The sequence below is a fragment of the Ailuropoda melanoleuca genome, unplaced genomic scaffold, assembly GCF_002007445.2.
Source record: "Ailuropoda melanoleuca isolate Jingjing unplaced genomic scaffold, ASM200744v2 unplaced-scaffold6751, whole genome shotgun sequence".
NCBI lineage: Eukaryota > Metazoa > Chordata > Mammalia > Carnivora > Ursidae > Ailuropoda > Ailuropoda melanoleuca.
Window position 1 is genome coordinate 80,352 of NW_023242181.1, and position 17,538 is coordinate 97,889.

General features: G+C 38.2%; 2 protein-coding genes across 3 annotated transcripts in view; one reads left to right on the top strand and one right to left on the bottom strand.

The window, feature by feature from the left end:
* Window positions 1-1,029: 1,029 nt before the first annotated feature.
* Window positions 1,030-1,972, bottom strand: LOC100469469 (olfactory receptor 11H6). The gene is given in 2 exon segments (XM_019793784.2): window positions 1,030-1,930; window positions 1,932-1,972. Coding segments are annotated over 2 exon segments (942 nt in total).
* A 215-nt stretch (window positions 1,973-2,187) lies between these two features.
* Window positions 2,188-17,538, top strand: part of LOC117800284 (olfactory receptor 4K15-like) — a 42,133-nt gene continuing 26,782 nt past the window's right edge. For both annotated transcript variants that reach the window (XM_034652814.1, XM_034652815.1), the window contains exons 1-2: window positions 2,188-2,262; window positions 14,433-14,648. In XM_034652814.1, coding sequence (XP_034508705.1) covers window positions 14,516-14,648 — 133 coding nt within the window. In that variant the 5' untranslated portion in view covers window positions 2,188-2,262; window positions 14,433-14,515. The remainder of the gene's footprint in view (window positions 2,263-14,432; window positions 14,649-17,538) is intronic.

Here is a 17,538-nt window from a genome sequence, read left to right on the forward strand (position 1 = left end):
GGGTCTACTTCAAAGATTCTGATTTAGAAGATCAGGAGAAACACCTGGGAAACTGTTCTTGTAGAAAGATGAACAAATAGGGGCGTGTGGGTGTCTCAGTCCGTTAAGCATTGGACTCTTGATTTCAGCTCAGGTCACGATATCAGGGTCATGGGGTCCAGCCCCGCATTGAGCTCTGCGCTCAGCAGGAAGACTTCCTGACCCTCTCTCCCTCTCCTCCTGCCCCTGCCCCCACTTGCACTGTCAAATAAATAAATCTAAAAGAAAATTAAGATTAAAATTAAAAAATTAAAAGATCCACAAACAATTATGAGGTAGACAGGTCTGAGACACAGTGCTTTAGAACATTTTAGTCTTTAAGGGGTCAATTAAATTTAAAAATTTGGTCCAGGGGCACCTGGGTTGCTCAGCCGTTAAGCATTTCCTTCAGCTCAGGTCATGATCCCAGGGTCCTGGGATCAAGCCCCGCATTGGGCTCCCTGCTTGGCGGGAAGCCTGCTTCTTCCTCTCACACTCCCTTGCTTGTGTTCCCTCTCTCACTGTCTCTCTCTGTCAAATAAATAAAATCTTAAAAAATAAATAAAAATTTGGTTCAGTTATGAGTTCAGGTTAGCTCTAATTTCCTTCAACATGAGCAAAAAGTTGTGAATGCTCTTCTCTTCTACGAGAAGTAGAGCAGAGACCATTTGACTAGAAAAACCAAGTGTAAGGATGGATTCATGTAATAAAAGCCAAAAAACTTATGAGGTCAAGGACTAGATGAGTGACCACAGAAAACAAGCTAGCAGTTATTGGAGGTCAGGGTAGAGGAGTCCAAAGGTCAGACACCCAGGTCACTTAATTCAAGTTACCACCAATCAAGCCCTGATTTCAAGGCAAGATCTGGTTTAATTGGGCATGTTATTGTCCTTTTTAACTAGGCAGAAATAGATGAATTCCAGTCTATATCTCCAGATATGGATGAATAAAGACTACTTAAGTTGGAAAAAATGAAGAAAAATTTTATGATCTTTGTCCACCCATGAGTTCTCACTTTTCTTGACTAATTTCTGTGAACGTATAAATTTTTCTCAAGGCAACTTTCACATCCTTATTCCAGAGACTGTAGATCAGTGGGTTTATAAGTGGGGTCACTGATGAGTAGAGCAAGGTTACAATCTTCTGTATCCCACCTGGATTTCCAGAGGTTGGGCTGATGTACATCACCATGATGGATCCATAGAAAAGAGACACCACAGCCAGATGGGAACCACAGGTGGAGAAGGCCTTACGTCGGCCAGGTGCTGAAGGGACACACAACACTGCTCTGAGAACCAGGGTATAGGACCAAAGAATGAAGAACAAGGTGATGAAGATAATAACAGAGCTCAATATAGAACAGGAAAGCTCAATTCCAGGGGCAGGGATGCAGGACAGGGCCAGAAGAGGACCAGGGTCACAGACAAAGTGGTCAATGGTGTTGGGGCCACAAAAGGGGAGTTGTGTGATAAAGTAGATAGGGATCGGATAGCAGAGGAAAGCTGTGACCCAGCACAGGGCCACCAGGTTCATGCAGAGATGGTTGTTCATGATGATAGGATAATGGAGAGGCTGGCAGATGGCCAAGTACCGATCAAAAGCCATGAGGGGCAGTAAGAGGGTCTCTGTAATGCCCATGGAGAAGAAGAAGTAGAACTGGAAGAAGCAAGCTGTGAAAGAGATGGTTTTGGTCTCAGATAGGAAGTTCTTTAACATATTGGGAACAGTCGTGTTGATGTAACAGACCTCCAGGAGTGAGAAGTTGGCCAGCAGAATGTACATGGGGGTGTGAAGCCTGTGATCCAGCTTCACTGCACAGACAATGGCCCCATTCCCCATCAGTGTCAGGATGTAGGACAGAAAGAACAGCATAAAGAGGAGGACCTGAACCTCCCTGGAGCACGGAAAACTGGAGTATGAATTCAGTCACTGTGCTGACTCCTGACATATTCATGGCTTCCTAAGGGATGGAGAAGAAAACTGACAATGGCAAAGATGGTCTTAATCTATCATCCTCAGGATTATTTCCTTTTTGGAGATCCCAAACTCTCTCAGATTCTATTATTCCATTAAATAAATAATATAGCTATACTGCTGAAGTCTATGACCTTTGGAGAGTGGTTGGTATGATCAGACTGTGAATCTTTGTATTCTCTCATTTCTCTTTCAGAATTTTCTCATAGTAAAAGACAGGATGTTATGTGATAAGCAGCATGGAAAAGGTTAATGGCAGTACTCACGAATGTAAGTAGGTATGAAAATCATGTATTTGTATCTATAGATTAGGAAATATAGACACTTGATATTGGACACAGAATTTCAATTACTTAGATCTTTGGAATTAGAGACACCAACGTTAGGCATCAGAAAGGAAGAAAGGTAATGACACACTGAAATCTTTATGCATTTCACTGTTAATCTGGATCGGTGTTGAATTGTAAGTGTTGGTGTCTTAAGGTCATCTGACAACTGAGACAAAAAGCATCAAACATACCATCCATTCTTCAGTATTCATCATGGTTTGTTAATAAAAATTTGAACTCCCAGACACCTACATAATAGGTTTCATATCAGTTCCGTCTTCTACCTGTTGAATTAAAATATTTCTGTAAAACGTGGGTCTAGGTTACATCTCTATTAATAGGTAGAAAAATGGAGCAATGTATCTAGTGTATTATTTAAGGATTTTTGAGGGTTTTGCCTGAAGTGTCACAAAGTGTCCTAGAAAGGCCTCTAATCTTCTGGCTTATGGATAGATGCAGAGACTCCCAAATGTCAGATAGTGCCAAGCAGAGGCCTCTGGAAACCAAGAAGAGTGGTGGCAGCCATAAACTTCCCCACTGGACAAAGATTCCCCTTCTACTTCCTCACCCCTCTGTCACCCTCATCCTACTCTAGGTGTGGAAGGTTGGCGTTGTTTCGGGCAGTTGAAGAAGAATCTTTGTGGAAACTTCCTTCTCTGAGTTAGACTTACATGTGTGTGATTTCCATCATGAGAAAAGCAAAACAAAGCCTATGAAATTGCCTACAATTCTGTTGTTAATAGTTTGGTCTTAATTTATTAATTTATTTTAGGAGCTGCTCCATTAGTGAGGGACAGTCATCATTTGGGCCTAAATGACTCAACTGACATGACTGAGTGATGATACTTATTCAGAAAAATATAAGCACAGAATACAGATCCAGACACTTTCAATAAAAGTCTAGCTAAGAATATTTATTAATGTAATCATTATAAAATACATTACTTTCCAGATTGCATAATGCCATAGCTTGGAGGATGATCTTGATGATTGCAATTAGTGACACAAGGGTTCAGAACAATTCAGAATTTTCTACACCACACTTCGATGTAAGGCTCCTCTTGGGTCTGTGACTAGATCATGTTTGGCAAAACCAAGCTGTGAGCAATTCCTCTCTAGCAGGAACTGAGAAAAACCCAGAAGCCAAAGAAACCCTGGAAAAGAGGTCTAAAGGGAGTATTTGGTGCTTAATGTATATGAAGTTTGCAAGGGCTTTGTAAGCCATGTGGGAGTGAACCCACCACCCAGCAGTGCTTGGTCAGGTTGTTCTCCCTCCTCACGATGCCTCCTCACGATGCCTGATCATCAGATCTGTGGCAGAGCCACACTCGGCTAAAATTGGAGAGAGCTGAAGTTTTATCTGTCCTGCTCCTCAGAGCCTCTTTGTCAGTCATTTCCAGATGTCACTTCACTAACATGCTATTTCCCTCAAAGACCTGGTTCTGACTGGATGCACCTCCTGGGTAATAAGGTCGGACTTTCCATACTTCCTCAACCTCGTCTCTCTCATTTCCTGACTGCCAGCCCTTCAGTTGTAAAGATTAATCTCCTCACATTCTTCATCTAATGTGAGGTGCTATTGTTTCCACAAACACATAAAAGAAGGCAGAACTAAAAGGCATACCTAAGAGCTAGCCTATGCTTGCATGTCTTCTGAACCTACCTCCTTAAAGATCTGGCAGGTCTGACTTGCAATCTTCTGTTTTCACTACAGCAGAAGGTAAGCACGATGGAGGGCACACCCTCCTTGGCAGACAGCAGCCCAGAAAGGATGCTTGCATTGCTGGACACATGATACTGATTTAGAAAGAAACTGGCACATTTGCTGCACAACAGAGACTATCTATGTTTCTCTGAAATCTGTGTCTGATTCCTCCTAAGGGATTAGTCTCCTATGAATTCCAAAAGTGAGAATTTATGAGAGAAGATTGTCAGTTATATCCTCAGGATATGTTCCCTCAGGAACCCGCTGATTGGCCTTTGTGGCTCAGTTTCCCTCATGGTGATCAGATACTCTCACGCTATTCTTAGAGCAGGTGCTTATTTTGCTGTATAGACAGGTTACTCTTATGATGGTGCAATCTCTATAGCATCACCAGCTTAGCTGTAATACAGGCTTTTTGTTTATCTTCTTATTCTTTTATATTCAACTTTATTCATTTTTTGAGTTTTGAAGTCTTAACTGTCAATATAATAGTTATGACATCAGAGTTCTCATTCTCATTCCTGTTAGCTCACTCCATGGTTTGAAAAAGGTTATTCCCTTTCTCTGGTAACAGGCTCTCTTAAGTCAGGTCTGTGTTTCTAGTAGTACACTGATAAGTAAATTCCATTTTATGCTGGGCAGGTCTCAGGAGCAGAGACCATGGGGTATGTGAGGAAATGTCAAGGTTCTAGAAGGTACCTCCCATTCTACTCCTCTACTTTATTTCCAACTATTTTTAGCAGATGTCCCCCAAAAGCTGCTATGAATGCTGAAATTTTCTTGGCTTCTTTTAAGCAAGACATTGTTAAGAGAAGTATCTGAAATTTTGGGTCCCCTTTGTTTTCTTTCTTTCTTTCTTTTTAGGTGTCATTGACATAATACATTATTTTAGTTTCAGGTGTAGAACCAATGATTTGATACTTTTATATATTCCAAAATGATCACTACAATAAGTCTAATTAACATCAATCACCATACATAATTACAAAATATTTTTCATGTGGTAAGAACTTTTAAGATCTACACTCTTACTTAGCAGTTTTCAAATATTCAATACAGTACTATTAACAAGAGTCACCATGCTGCACATTACATCCCCAGGACTTATTTATTATATAACTGGAAATTTGTATCTTTTGACCCCCTTCACCTATTTCACCTAACCCAATCCCTCACCTCTGGCAACCATCAGTCTTCTTTATCTGTGAGCTTGGTCTTAGGATTTTTGTTTTGTTTTGATTTTAGACTCCACATATAAGTGAGGTTATGGGGTATTTATCTTTCGCAGTCTGATTCATTTTACTTAGCATAACGCCCTCATGTTTCATCCATGTTGTTGCAAATGGCAAGATTTCCATCTTTTTATGGCTGAATAATATTCCACTACCATATACACACTACATTTTCTTTATCCTTTCATCCACTGACAGACATTTAGGTTGTTTCCATATCCTGGCCTTTGTAAATAATGATGTGTTTAAACAGGAGTGCAGATATCTCTTGTAGATAGGGATTTCACTTCCATCAGATATATATCCAGAAGAGGAATTGCTGGATTATATGGTAGTTCTCTTATTAATTTTTTTTGAGGAAACACCATACTGTTTTCCATAGTGGCTATACTAATTTATATTCCCACAATAGTGTACAAATGTTCTTTTTCTTCACATTCCCACCAGCACTTGTTATTTCTTGTCTTTTTGATAGCCATTCTAACAAATGTGAGGCGATTTGTCACTGTGGTTTTGATTTGCATTTTCCTCATGAGAAAGAGACTTAAGTACTCCCTCATTTAAAAAAAAAAGTACTCCCTCATTTTATTTTAATGACAAGTGAGAAAACAGTAATAAGGAAGGTAAATAGCAAGTATAATCCTATTTATTGGGGATTAAATGGTCCTAATTACTACTAAAAAGAATGCTAAATGCATTAATATGTTGTGCTGTATAAAAAGAGCATTGGATCATGTCTCAGATTGACCTCTCTTTGTATTATAGCTCTGTCATACACTCAACTATATGATCCTTGGTATATTATTTAACCTCAATAAGCCCCGGATATTTAACTATAAATATACTAGTTCTATCCTGATACAGTTGAGAAAACTAAATAACAATGTCTGTAAAATACCTACTATGTGGTAAATATCCAATAAACAAGACTTTTCCCCTTTTCCCTTCTTTTGTGTTAAACTTCATGCAAAATTTTCTCTGGAAGAAATATTTCTGTTATTCTGTTTTTTAATTTCTCACATATATAAAAGAAAAAATGCATGCATAAATATATATGTGTATATTTATACTCTAACTTTTCTGCAAAACAAAATATGTAAACAAAAAAATTTAAATCTAAATGAACATAGCTAGGAGAAACCCTGAGAGAGGAAGACAGAATTGTATCAGAAAACCTAAGTTTAAGAAAGCTTTCACAACAGAAGGAAAGAAAGCTAGCTAGCTAGTTAGCTAACATAGCTAACATCACCCTTAATCATGAGAAACTAAGTTTTCCACTAGGATCAACTGATCCTAGCAAAGACATCTCCTCTCACCACGCCTTTTCAACATTGTACTGGAAGTCCTTGTTAATGCAGTAAGACAAGAAAAGAAAATGAGTACAGATTGGAAAGGAAGGCATGAAACTATCGTTTTTCACAGATGACGTGATTATTTATGTAGAAAATCTGAAGTAATTGTTGGAGTAGGCAGTTAGCTAGGATCTAACAGGATATCTGTAGGCCAGGCTCGAGGAAGTCACCACCAGCTCTCAGGAGAGTCAGAGACCTGTCCTGGAATCACCCCACAGAAAGCTGGATCAAACCAGACAGGCCCAAGATGTGGAGTGCCATAACAGGAAACACCTGACCAAATTAAGGAGAAAAGCCATGAAACCCTGCCTCCCTGCCCCAAGTAATGAATATTCCACCCCTACTTGATGGTCAATAAAAAATAAAAACAGTGTGCATCTCTGTCTCTCTCTCATTTGCCCATTCTCATATCTCAAGAATGTACTTTTGTGCTTTAATTAACATTGCCACTTGTGTTGCTCATCCACTGTGTTTTGTGCATGTCCTTGAATTCTTTCTTGAGACAAGACCAAGAACCTTTGGTGATACCTTTGGGGATGGACTGGCTCAAGGCCCCAGGGCCATGGTCTCCCCAGTTAACCCAGCAACAGAATCAATAAAAAAAATTCCTGGAACTAGTAAGTGGTATTAGGGTGCAGGATACAAGTTCAATATAAAAAGTCAATTTCTTTCCTATATACCATCAATGAATAAGGGGAATTTGAAATTAAAAACATGATATCATTTACATTGGCAGCTAAATAAATTAAATATTTACATATCTAAAAATATGTGTGGAACTATGAGGAGAAATACAAAGCTCTGATGAACAAACTCAAAGAACTAAATGAATGACGAGATATTCAATGTTCATTAATAGGAAGATCCAATATTGTCAAGATGTCAATATTGTCTAGATATCCCAACTTGATTTACAGATTCAATGCAATCCCAGTTGAAATTCCAGAAATTACTTTATGAGCATCAATTGATTCTAAAGTTTATATAAGCAGAAAAAGACTCACAACAGTTGATACACTATTGAAGGAGAAGAACAAAGTGGGAAGACTACCCTGAACTGACTTTAATACTTCCTATAAAGCCACAGTAATTAAGACAGTGTGATACTGGCAAAAGAATACACCAATAGGTCAGTATAACAAAATAGAGAGCCCAGAAATAGATTCCCAGAAATATAGTGAACTGATCTTTGACAAAGGAGCAAAGGCAGTATAATGGAGCAAAGATGGTCTCTTTAGCTAACAGTGCTGGAATAACTGGACATTCACATGCAAAAAAAAAAAAAAAGGCAGCAGCAGCTAGATTTGAATCTTTGAACTTTCACAACAATTAACAAAATAGATCATAGACCCAAATGTAAAATGCAAAACCATAAAACTTCCAGAAGATAAACAGGAAAAAACCTAGATGACCTTGGGTATGGTGAGAACTTTTTAGATATAATACCTAAGACATCACCTGTAAAAGAAATAATTGATAAGCTGGGCTTCATTAAAATTAAAAACTTTTGCTCTGTGAAAGACAATGTCAAGAGAATTAGAAGACAAGCCACAGAATAGGAGAAAATATTTGCAAAAGATATTTGATAAAGAACTGTTATTCAAAATATACAAAGAACTCTTAAATATGCAACAATAAGAAAACAATCCAAACAAAAAGTGGGCCAAAGATTTTAACAGACACTTCACCAAAGACGACATCAAGATGGCAAATAAGTATATGAAAAGATGTTCCACAACATATGTAATCAAGAAAACGCAAATTAAAACAATAATCAGATGCCACTACACACCTGAAGACATCCAGATGGCTAACAGATACATGAAAAGATGCTCAACATCACTTGGCATCAGGGAAATACAAATCAAAACTACAAGGAGAAACCACCTCACACCTGTCAGAATGGCTAAAATTAACAACACAAGAAACAACAGGAGTTGGCAAGGATGCAGAGAAACGGGAACCCTCTTGCACTATTGGTGGAAATGCAAACTGGTGCCACCATTCTGGAAAGTAGTATGGAGTTTCCTCAAAAAGTTAAAATTAGGACTACCTTACAACCCAGCAATTGCACTACTAGGTATTTACCCAAAGAATACAAAAATACAGATTTGAAGGGGTACATGCACCCTGCTGTTTATAGCATTATCAACAAGAGCTAAACTATGGGAAGAGCCCAAATGTCCATCAACTGACAAATGAATAAAGAAGATGTGGTATACACACACATACACACACACACACACACACACATACACGCACACACACACTGGACTATTACTCAGCCATAAAAAGAATGAAATCTTGCCATTTGCAACAAGGTGAGTGTGGAGCTAGAGTGTATTATGCTAACCAAGTTTGTCAGAGAAAGACAAACACCATATGATTTCACTCATGTGGAATTTAAAAAACAAAACAGATGAACATAAAGAAACTGGGAAGAAAAAAAAGGAGAAAGGGAAACAAACCATAAGAGACTCTTAACAATAGGGAACAAACAGGGTTCATGGAGGGAGGTGGGTGGGTGATGGGCTAAATGGGTAATGGGTATTAAGGAGGGCACTTGCTATGATGAGCACCGGATGTAATATGTAAGCGATGAATCACTAAATTCTGCTCCTGAAACCAATATTGCACTCTATGTTAACTAAGTAGAATTTAAATAAAAATTTGAAAAGAACTCAAGATATTACTACACACCTATTAGAATAGTCAAAATCCAGATCACTGACAAGACCTAATGCTGATGAGGATTTGGGGCAACAGGAACTATCACACATTCCCGGGGGAAGGAAAAATGGTACAGCCACTTCAGAAAGCAATCAGTGGTTTCTTACAAAACTAAGCATTATAAAGAATATTCAATGGAATAAAGACAGTCTCTTCAACAAATGGCGTTGGGAAAATTGAACAGCAACATGAAAAGAATGAAACTGGACCACTTTCTTACACCATACACAAACATAAATTCAAAATGGATTGAAGACCTAATTGTGACACAGGAATCCATCAAAATCCTAGAGGAGAAAATGGGCAGAAACTGCTTGGACATTGGCTGTATCAACTTCTTACTAGATATGCCTCCAGAGGCAAGGGAAACAATAACAAAAATAAACTACTGGGACTTTTTTAAAATAAAAAAAAAAACTTCTGCACAGTGAAGGAAATAATCAACAAAACTGAAAAGCAACATATGAAATGGGAGAAGGTATTTGCAAATGATATATCCAATAAAGGGGCAGTTCCAAAAAAAATTATAAAACAACACCCAAAAAACTAAATAATCCAATTTAGAAATGGGCAGAAGATACAAATAGACATTTCTCCAAAGAAGACATACAGATTGTCAATAGACACATGAAAATATGCTCCACAGCACATGACATCAGGGAAATACAAATCAAAACTACAATGAGATATCACCTCACACCAGACAGTATAGCTCCACACTCACCTTGTTGTAAATGGCAAGATTTCATTCTTTTTTATGGCTGAGTAATAGTCCAGTGTGGGTGTGCGTGTGTGTGTGTGTGTGTATACCACATCTTCTTTATTCATTCGTCAGTTGATGGACAAGAAACAACACGTGTTGGCGAGAATGCAGAGAAAGGGCAACCCTCTTACACTGTTGGTGGGAATGCAAACTGGTGCAGCCACTCTGGAAAACAGTATGGAGGTTTCTCAGAAAGTTAATAGAACTATCTTACAACCTAGTAATTGTATTATTAGTTATTTATCCAAAGAACACAAAAATACTAATTTGAAGGGATACATGTACTCTGAAGTTTATAGCAGCATTATCAACAATAGCCAAATTATGGAAATAGCCCAAATGTCCATTGACTGATGAATGGTTAAAGAAGAAGTGGTATCTATATACAATGGAATATTACTCAGCCATGAAAAAGAATGAAATCTTGCTATTTGCAACATGGATGGAGCTGGAGAGTATTATGCTAAACGAAATAAGTCAGAGAAAAACAAATACCATACAATTTCACTCATACATGGGATTTAAGAAACAAAACAAACATAGGGGAAAAGAAAACAGAGGCAAACCAAGAAACAGACTCTTAACTATAGAGAATGGATTGTTACTGGAAGGGAGGTGGGTGGGGGGATGGATTAAATAGGTGATGGGAATTACGGAGGACACGTGATGAACACCAGGTGTTGAATATGTGTTGAATCACTAAATTCTACACCTGAAACTAATATTACACTACATGTTAACTGAAATTTAAATAAAAACTTTGAAAAAGAGTAATAAATGAGCTATCAAACTATGAAAAAACATGGAGGAACCTTAAATGCTATTACTAAGTCGAATAAACTAGTCTGGAAAGGCTACAAAGTGTATGATTCCAAAATGACGTTCTGGAAAGAGCAAAACTACGGAGACAATAAAAAGATTAATACAGAAAAAGCGGTAAAAAACGACCCACACAGAAGCATTTCCACTGCGTTTCCCAAGATTCAAACTCTACCGCTTAGGTTTGATACATTCGGCGGGAGAATGTCAGGGACAGAGAAGGAAACCTTAAAAGCGTTCAAAGATCAAGATTAAAAATTCAAACAGTGAGTTGATGTGACTGGCCATGCCTCCTACCTTGGGATGACCGAGTCTCTCCCTGGAGATTTACTTGGGGCTCAGGAGGGCCAGCTCAGTGCTGCGGGACCACCGCAAAACGGACCCCAGAGCCAGGCGGGGGGGCGGTGAAGTCTGTGCCTGTGCATGGGCCTTATTGGCTCCTGCCCGGAGGACATTGGGGAGCGTGGGCTCCCACCTGCAGCCAGTTAGCTTCCGCTGTGGGCACACGTGCTCTTGGCGCTAGGGAGGCCTGCAGGCAGCTGTGCTGCTTCCTTGTTGGTTACTGAGGCACTGTGATTGGCAGCCCTGGAAAGTCTACTTTTTCACCCTCGTTTTTTCCCCTGCGGTTACAAACTGTATTAAGGAGACCCAGGAAAAAAAGTAACACTTGCCAGGGGTGGAGGTGGAGGAAAGATTAACAGAGGACACAGGATTTTTAGGGCAGTGAGAATACCCTGTATGCTATTATTTGGATGGACATGTCATTATGTATTTGTCCAAAACCATGGAATGTACTCCAAGAGTGTACTCCGAGAGTGAACTTTAAGGTAAACTGCGGACTTTGGGTGCTTATGATGATGTCAATGTCCATTCATCCTTGGTAAAAACATACCATTCTGGTGAGTGGTCAGTAATGGAGGAGGCAATGGAGGAGTGCATGTGTGTGGTCAGTAATGGGGGAGGCAATGGAGGAGTGTGTGTGTGTTTGCACGCACTCACATGAACACATGTGTGCGCACACTCAGGCAGGGGATATATGGGAAAATCTCTGAGCCTTCCTCTCAATTTTGTTGTAAACCTGAAACTGCTCTAAAAAATGGATGTCTTAAAAAAAATGCTGTCAGGCGTCTGTCAGAAGATATAGTAGTTATAAATAAACACCCAAATAAAGAACAAAAAAGCTTAATAAAATATATGATACACCAGCATACTCATCATACATAAGAAACATAATATTGTGAGAAACAACAGATCAGTAAATAAAACTTCAATTTCAGAATAAACATCTTTGAGCATCCCAGAATCCAAAGCAAGAAAGGAAGCTAATTAAATTATAGTGTTCTAATTGTATAATGAGACAATATAAATCAGAGAAGCAAAATTTTACATAGCATGATACTTGGAAAAGAATTGATTCAATTAGGTTCACCATGGTTTTATTTTAAAAATTATTTTACAACTTTCCTATAAAATACAATATGCAGCATAAAATGCACAAAACATATATGCAAAGTATAATAAATACAACGCAAACATCCAAGAGCCACTACCAAAGACAAGTAGGGCACCGCAAGAACTCTGGAAGCCCCTTTGTTTTTTATCACACCTTATTCTCCCCCTAACTTCCCTTGTAAACTTCTTTGCTTTATACTTTTTATTCAGCCACTAAAAAATAGATTTACCTATTTTAAAACTTGTATAAGTGGAATCATCTTTAATATATTCTATTTTTAAATGTATTTCTTTTTATTTTATATACAGTAAAATTCACTCTTTGAGTTAATTTCACCATGATCAGATTTTGCTTATTTATTTTGAAGCTGTGTTGTTGGGTACCTCCTACCTTTGGAACTGTTATATCTTCTGCAAGAAATGACCCCTTTTGAAAAAAAAAAAAAAAGAAATGACCCCTTTTGAATAATGTGATCTCCTTCTCTCTGGTAATGTTCCTCACTCTGAAGTCTATTTTGTCTAATATTAATGTAGCTACTCCAACTTTCTTTTGTTTAATATTTGAATAGTATGTATTTTACTTTTTTAATTATTTTTTAGATTTTATTTTACTTTTAGTCTATCTTTTTTTTTAAGTAGAAAGCATATTGTTGGGACTTCCTTTTATTTCTAATTTATCATCCCAGTCTCTTGGTTTCTTTTGATTATTTTTATTGAATCTAATTTCTGATATGGTTAGATTAAAATTACCATTTTGCTAATTGCATTCTATTCATTCTATCTAATCAGTTCTTTTTCTGCCCCCTTTTGTGTTAGTTTTTATGAATCCATTTTAACTTCATCATTTCCCTATTTATATCTTTTTAAAATGTTTTAAATTGTTGTTCTAGGAATAAAAACATTTAATCGAAGTCTAGCTTCAAATAATATCACTACTTGATGTGTTGTGAAGGAGATTTACACCAGTATATCCCCAATTCCTCACTCTCATCTTTTGGGTGATTTTTTTTGTCATAAATTCTACTTTTACTTATTGCATCAACAAAAAATATTGCTACCATACATATTTCTTTTATTCCATTCCCTATGCTTTTCATTTCCTTGGTGGATCCATCTGTCGGTCTGGTATCACACTACTTCTGCCTGAAAAAATTAAAACATTATTAATAGGGCAAGTCTACTTGGCAGTGAATTCCCTCGGTTTTGTTTTTATGAGAAAGTATATATTTCTCCTTCATTCTTCTTCCTGCTTTATTGACGTATGATCAACAATAATTATATGAATTTAAGTTGTACAGTGAGTTTTTGAAGTTATACAACTTAATGATGACTTAATATATGTATACATTGTGAGGAAATGAGTACCACCTCAAGGTGATTAACACATTTATCGCCTTTCAAAATTACCACTTTTTGTGTGGTGAGAACACTTAGCATCTATTCTCTTGGCATATTTCAAGTATGCAATACAATACTATTAATTATAGTCACCATGCTACATATTGAAGCCCCAGAACTTATTCATCTTACCAACATCTCCGCATTCCACCACCACCCCCATCCTTGGCCACCAGCCCCTGGCATTCACCATTTTACCGTCTGGTTTGATGAATTCAACTTTTTTAGATTCCACATGTAAGTGAAATCACACGATATTTCTCTTTCTGTGTTTGGCTTATTTCACTTAGCATAATGCCCTCCAGTTTCATTCATGTTGTCACAAATAGAATTTCCTTCTTTTTTATGGCTGAACGGTATTCCATAGTTTTGGCTATTTGGGTCTTGTGGTTTCATACAAAGTTTAAGGTTGTTTTATCTACTTCTGTGAAAAGTGCCATTGGAATTTTGATAGGGATTGAATTAGATCTATAGATGACTTTTGGTAGTATGGACATTGTAATAATGTTAATTCTCCTAATCCATGAACAGGATATCTTTCCTTTTACTTGTGTCTTCAATTTCTTTCATCAGTGTCCTACAGTTTTCAGTGTACAGATCTTTCACCTCCTTGATTCAATTTATTCCTAAGTACTTTTACTTTTTGATGCTTGGCAGCAGGAGTGTTCCCAGCCTGTGACTGAATTAAAGGGCCATATCAGGATCTACAGTTGGACCAAGCTCAGACGGCCTGCCTCAGGGACATGGACAGATGTGTCTACCACCCGGTCCCTTGGCATACACAACTAGTGGCTAAAAGGGACCAGAATTGGGTCACAGCCCACTTCAAGGTCCACAGCCAGACTGAGGTTGGCAGGACTGCTACCTGTGGCACAGGTGAGTGTGACTCCTACTGGGTCCTACTGGATGGACGGTGTTGGTGGGGAGACCAAGACCAAATATGGTTTAGCCAAGTCTACGAGGAGACTGGGGCTGTTTCTTGAATCTGTACCCAGAAACTAGATCAGTGAGTCTGCCACCTGGGCATGAGTCTGCCTACTCAAAATGGCCCTCATTAATCATGGGTTACACTGGGATTTCCACAATCTCTTAACTAGATCCCAAAGCTCCCACAAAGACACTTTTGTCCATGGATGGCTGCCAAATTATTGTTACTGAGGGGGGATACAAGGCCAGCATTACCAAAGCCAAAAAACACACTACAAGGAGCACCTGGGTGGCTCAGTCTGATGAGTGTCCAACTCCTGGTTTTGGCTCAGGCATGATCTCAGGGTCACGGGATAGAGCTTCGTGTTGGGCTCTGCATTCAGTGTGGAGTCTGTTTGTCCTTCTCCTTTCCCCTCTGTCCCTCCCTCTCCTCTCCTCACCCTCTAAAATAAGTAAAATCTTAAAAAAAAGAAACTACATGAAAAGAAAACTACTGCCAATATCCCTGACAAATATACATGCAAACATTTTCAACAAAATATTAGGAACAAAATTCAATGACACATTAAAAGGATCATATGTCATGATCAAGTGGGAATCACCCCTGGGATACAAGAATAGTTTAACATAAGTAAATCAATATATGTGAGACAGTATATTTTAAAAATGAGGGATAAAAACCCTATGATAATGTCAATAGATGTAGAAAAAGCATTTGGCAAAATACAACATCCTTTCATGATTTAAAAAAAAAACAACCTCTTAAAAATGTGAGTGGAGAAGAAACATACCTCAACATAATAAAAGCCATATGTGACAAGCCCACAGCAAACATCATACTCAATGGTAAAAGGTCAAAAGCTTTTCTGCTATGTCAGAAACAAGGTCAGGGTGTCCATGCTTACCATTTCTATTCAACATAGTATTGGAAGAACCAGCCAGAGCAATCAGTCAAGAAAAATAAATAAAAGGCAACAAATCAGAAAAAAAAGGTAAATTGTTTTTGCAGATGACATATTCAATAAATGTCAATAAATAGTGCTGGGAAAATTGGACAACTACATGCAAAAGAATGAAAATTGACCACTCTCTCACACCATACACAAAGATAAACTCTAAATAGATGAACGACCTCGATGTGAGACAGGAATCCATCAAAATCCTAGAGGACAGCATAGGCAGCAACCTCTACGACATCGGCCACAGCAAGCTTTTCCATGACACATCTCCAAAGGCTAGAGAAACAAAAGATAAAATGAACTTGTGGGACTTCATCAAGATAAAAACTTCTGCACAGCCAAGGAAACAGTCAAACGAACTAAGAGGCAGTCCATGGAATTTGAGAATATATCTGCAAATGGTACTACAGATAAAAGACTGGTATCCAAGATCTAAAAAGAACTTCTCAAACTCAATACATGAGAAACAAATAAACAAATCATAAAATGGGCAGAAGATATGAACAGACACTTTCCCAATAAAGGCATACAAACGGCTAACAGATATATGAAAAAATGTTCAAAATAATTAGCCATCAGGGAAATTCAAATCAAACCCCTCTGAGATACCACCTTACGCCAGTTAGAATGGCAAAAATTGACAAGGCAAGAAACAATTGTTGGAGAGGATGCAGAGAAAGGGGATCCCTCCTACATTGTTGGTGGGAATGCAAGTTGGTACGGCCACTTTGGAAAACAGTGTGGAGGTCCCTTAAAAAGTTAAAAATTGAGTTACCCTATGATCCAGCCATTGCACTACTGAAGATTTAGCCCAAAGATAGAGATGTAGTGAAGAGAATGGCCATATGCACCCCAATGTTCATAGCAGCATTGTCCACAATAGCTAAATCGTGGAAGGAGCCGAAATGTCCTTCAACACATGACTGGATTGAGAAGTTGTGGTCCATATATACAATGGAATATTACTCAGCTCTCAAAAAGAATGATTTCTCAACATTTGCTGCAACATGGACGGCACTGGAGGAGATAATGCTAAGTGAAATAAGTCAAGCAGAGAAAGACAATTATCATATGGTTTCTCTCATCTATGGAACATAAGAACTAGGAAGATTGGTAGGAAAAGAAAGGGTTAATAAAAGGGGGGGTTATCAGAAGAGGGAATGGAGCATGAGAGACTACGGACTCTGAGAAACAAACTGAGGGCTTCAGAGGGGACGGGGATATGAGAATGGGATAGGCTGGTGATGGGTAGTAAGGAGGGCATGTATCGCATGGTTTACCGCGTGTTATATGCAACTAATGAATCATCGAACTTTATATCAAAAACCAGGGTTGTACTGTATGGTGACTAACATAATTTATTAAAAAAAAATTAAAAAATTTAAAAAACACAGGTGAAAAAAAAGAAAAAAATTTTATTCTTTTATTTTTGTTCATAGAAGTGTAACTGAAAGAAGACCAGATTTGCATAATGCAACCCAAAGTGCCACATTCTACATTGAGTTGGTGTTTCCCATAATACAGATAAGACAGACAGACAAGACAGACAGGAGTAATTATATGAGTGTCATGGGAGAAAAACATATGCAAATGATCCATCAACAAAAGAAATTCAAGAGGGTTATAAGACTGTTTCATCCTGCAAAATGTAAGGGCCCATCATTAAAGGAGGGTTCTTAGGAAAGAGTCCTAAGAGGGGAAATGCAGTTACTGATTGCACACAAACTCACCCTTCAACAACAGATGTTCTCCCAGAGTTCATGGAAGGTGTCGTTCCTTCAGTTGAGACTTGGCCTTGAGAAGAGGCCAGTGCAGGTCTGGAGGGCAGCCAGGGAAATTTCCTTGGATTCAATTGTGATCCAAGCACCTGTGGAAAATTC